Raw genomic sequence first — 3,338 nt, 5'->3', positions numbered from 1 at the left:
ATCCAAAACATAGCTGTTGAACAATCTCTTTAAAACAAAAAAAAATTTTAAGCAACGCTAGTTTGCACATAATTACAAAAAACACTAGCACACTAGTGCTTGTTGTTTTTTAAACCAAGTCTACTAACATGAGGAGAACAAATACAAACGTGATTTTAGGCAAAAAAAAATTAATATGCCCGAAATTATTCGGCATATTTTAAAAGCAAATCAAGCATTTTTTTTTATTTATGCAGAATAACAATGCATATTTTATTCCTGTCATTTGCTATGATCAACATTACCTGATGTTTAGCCATGCATATTGTAAAAAGAAAAGTTTCTTAAGTAATTTTTTATATGCATTTAGTTCATTTTTTTTTTATCAGTAATTAATTATGAAAATATTTGAATAAACTTTTACAATATTTTGAAACGTACATACTTATTTACGTGCACTCATACACACATACATACAGAGGTGAATAAAAATAACAAATTGTGAAAAATGAAGATTCAACTAGCCATTGTCATTTTTTTATTAACCGCTGTCTTTGCAAAACATGAGCCGAATAAACGTCATAAAAAGTTAGGTACAAAGTAGTTATTGATTATATTAAAATAAAAATAAATAAAGATAAATAAAGATAACATTAGACTTTAATTAGATTAATTAATTTAGTATACAATTACCAGTTTCTTTATTATTTGCTGCTTTTTTTGCGATTACTAAATTAGATGAGTCATTATGTTTTTTATCAATTTGATTTAGTAATCAATGGGCAATTATTCAAAAATAAGTTATTCTAAAATAAATTTACTTTAAACAGCTATTTAGATTATATTGCATATGTTATAAACGCTAAGTCTTATGTTAGTAATCTAATTGGTATCAGAACATTAATATTATATAATCAGTATCTGAACAATGTTGAGTTTAACTTTAAGGTATACGAGTTGGCAATATACCATGCTCCGTGTAATTATGGTTCGTAATGCTGGAAATTATTTTATTTCTATTGAAATAAAGTAAAGAAAAACAACTTTAAACAGAAAGAAATAATTTATCATAGTTATTATTTAGATATTAATCGTTGTGATTGTTATAGGTTTTAATAAATTAAAGCGGTTAAATACTATGTGGGTAAATCAATTTTTTATCATATGAACAATAACTTCGTTGTCAAAAATAAAAATACTGATAATATTAGTAAAAAACGCATTAAAACCTTTACAAAAATATTTAAAGTGCACTCTAACTCAATTTTCTTGTGATTAAATAGGAAAAGCATTACATGCCTCAAAGAACGTTGAAAAAACAACAGTGAAAGAAACTCCAACGCAAAACAAAACCAAACTCAATTTCGAAGAGAGCTCTGGAGATACTAGCGCACAAAATCCACAAGATAATTACGCAACCCCAGCGCCAATTGGTGAGAATGATTTTGAGCCAGGTCCAGTTAATACACCGGTCCCAATGGGTCAACTAGATCAAACAGCATTGCCTACACCCGAAATAGAACAACCTGGTGAGGTGGCAACAACACCAAATCCAGACGCAAATTCTGCAAGTGTCAATCTAGTTCAATTCAACCCTGTATTAACTGAACAACACAGTTCCGGAAACGGGGTAAAATGAAGTTAATAGTATAATTATTATCCGTTTAGTCATTATTTTATATAAAACTTGCAAAAAATCCGATTTAATAAAACATTAAAAAACTATATATATATATTTTTTATAGTGTTTCAGCACCTTTAACTATTATTTTAATACGGCTTCAACTGTGGCCGAACGTAACCAACAATATATCGTCTTAAGAGAATGTCTCAAGGGAAAATGTGACATATCTACGGTAATTATAATTTTTGAAAATTTTATTTTGATTTTAATCTTAAAAAAAACAACATAATTTTACATATAATACTTAAAAATTTAATTCGTGTTTATCATTTAAAAAACTAGTAATATATAATAATATATAAAAAACTTGTATAAACTTTTATAAGTCATATAACTTTTTTTAAGTCCTATAAGTCATAAATATAAATGATGATTTTAATTTTATAAACAATAAATTTAAGACATTTTTTGTAAGTTATTTGTTAACTTGTTATATTCATTTTTTTTTCTTTTTACGAACTCAACTAATTTATTAAAAAATAATTTGTTTAGCTAATATGAAAAGTCTTTTGCTCAAATAACTTAATTTCCAAGTTTACAAAATTATTTATATAAATATTAATAACTAATTATTTCATTATAAATAATCGTAAATTTAACATTATTGGTATTTTTCAGTGCAACGACCAGCAGTCTAAGTGCATGAAAGTAGCTCTAAACAATGAAAACAAAATATACGAATGCAACTTCTACTGGTTTGGATGTGCTAACGAGAATTGTTCTCCTTCCCTATAACTTTTATAAATATATTCTTATTTTATTATATATTAGTATGTATAATATTATTTAATTATATATCATTAGGATTATGTATAACTTTATTTATTTAACTTTTATTTTTAATTGTTTCTCAATTCAACGAATATATTCTTAAAAAATTAATTTATAACTAAAAAAAGTTTTTTTTATTATAAATAACTTTATATATTTTTTCAATGGGAATGAAATAAATATTGCACACTCTAAAGCCGAATAAATCTTTAAAAGGCCGTAAAGGGTTCTTTAGGCTGGTGCGGAGGGAACACCCGCAGTGGTTTTTTAAAAAAACCTAACGTATGGTTTTTAAAAAGAACGACTGAATAAGTACGAACTGGCATAAGTGCAAATGGCTTAATTACAAATTGATATAAGTGCTCTAAAAGAATTTGCAAACATTTGCATAAGTACGAATAGGCGAATAAGTGCGAACTGGCATAAGTGCAAAGCAGTTGCAAAAACTGGCACAAGTGCGAACTGCCATAAGTGCGCTGAACAAGTTTGCAAAAGTTGGTATAAGTGCGAACTGGCGTAAGTGCAAAGCAGTTACAAAAATTGGCATAAGAGCAAACTGGTATAGGTGCGAATTGGCAAAAATACGCCGAATAAATTTACAAGCATTAGCATAAGTGCGAATAATGTAAAGTATCTACGCGTTTCATGAGGTTGTTTCATGAGGGCAAAGTGGGGCTAGTTGAGCAATTTTTACTCTTTTTTTAAAAAGATATTGCCTAAAGTTCGCGCAGCTGATCAACCTACCCCAGAGGAACAAATTGAGCAACAGTGTAGGGTAAGTTGAACAATCAACAAATGAATGAATATGCATAGCAAGAAACTTGGGTTCATCAATAAAACTTTAACTAACAGTAAACGTGTGTAGTATAACAATATAATTTATAAACTTTTATTTTATTCACTT

General features: G+C 27.4%; 1 protein-coding gene across 1 annotated transcript; it reads left to right on the top strand.

Moving 5' to 3' along the window:
* Window positions 1-318: 318 nt before the first annotated feature.
* Window positions 319-2,561, top strand: LOC100212331 (uncharacterized). The gene is made up of 4 exons (XM_065807948.1): window positions 319-572; window positions 1,263-1,609; window positions 1,725-1,835; window positions 2,282-2,561. Exons 1-4 carry the CDS (start codon window positions 488-490, stop codon window positions 2,396-2,398), a joined length of 660 nt encoding a protein of 219 aa, XP_065664020.1. The 5' UTR covers window positions 319-487; the 3' UTR covers window positions 2,399-2,561.
* The last annotated feature ends 777 nt before the right edge of the window (window positions 2,562-3,338 follow it).

This window comes from Hydra vulgaris, chromosome 10 (assembly GCF_038396675.1).
Source record: "Hydra vulgaris chromosome 10, alternate assembly HydraT2T_AEP".
Classification (NCBI taxonomy): domain Eukaryota; kingdom Metazoa; phylum Cnidaria; class Hydrozoa; order Anthoathecata; family Hydridae; genus Hydra; species Hydra vulgaris.
Note: the sequence above shows the minus strand (reverse complement) of the source record. Positions and strands in the feature narration are given on the sequence as shown.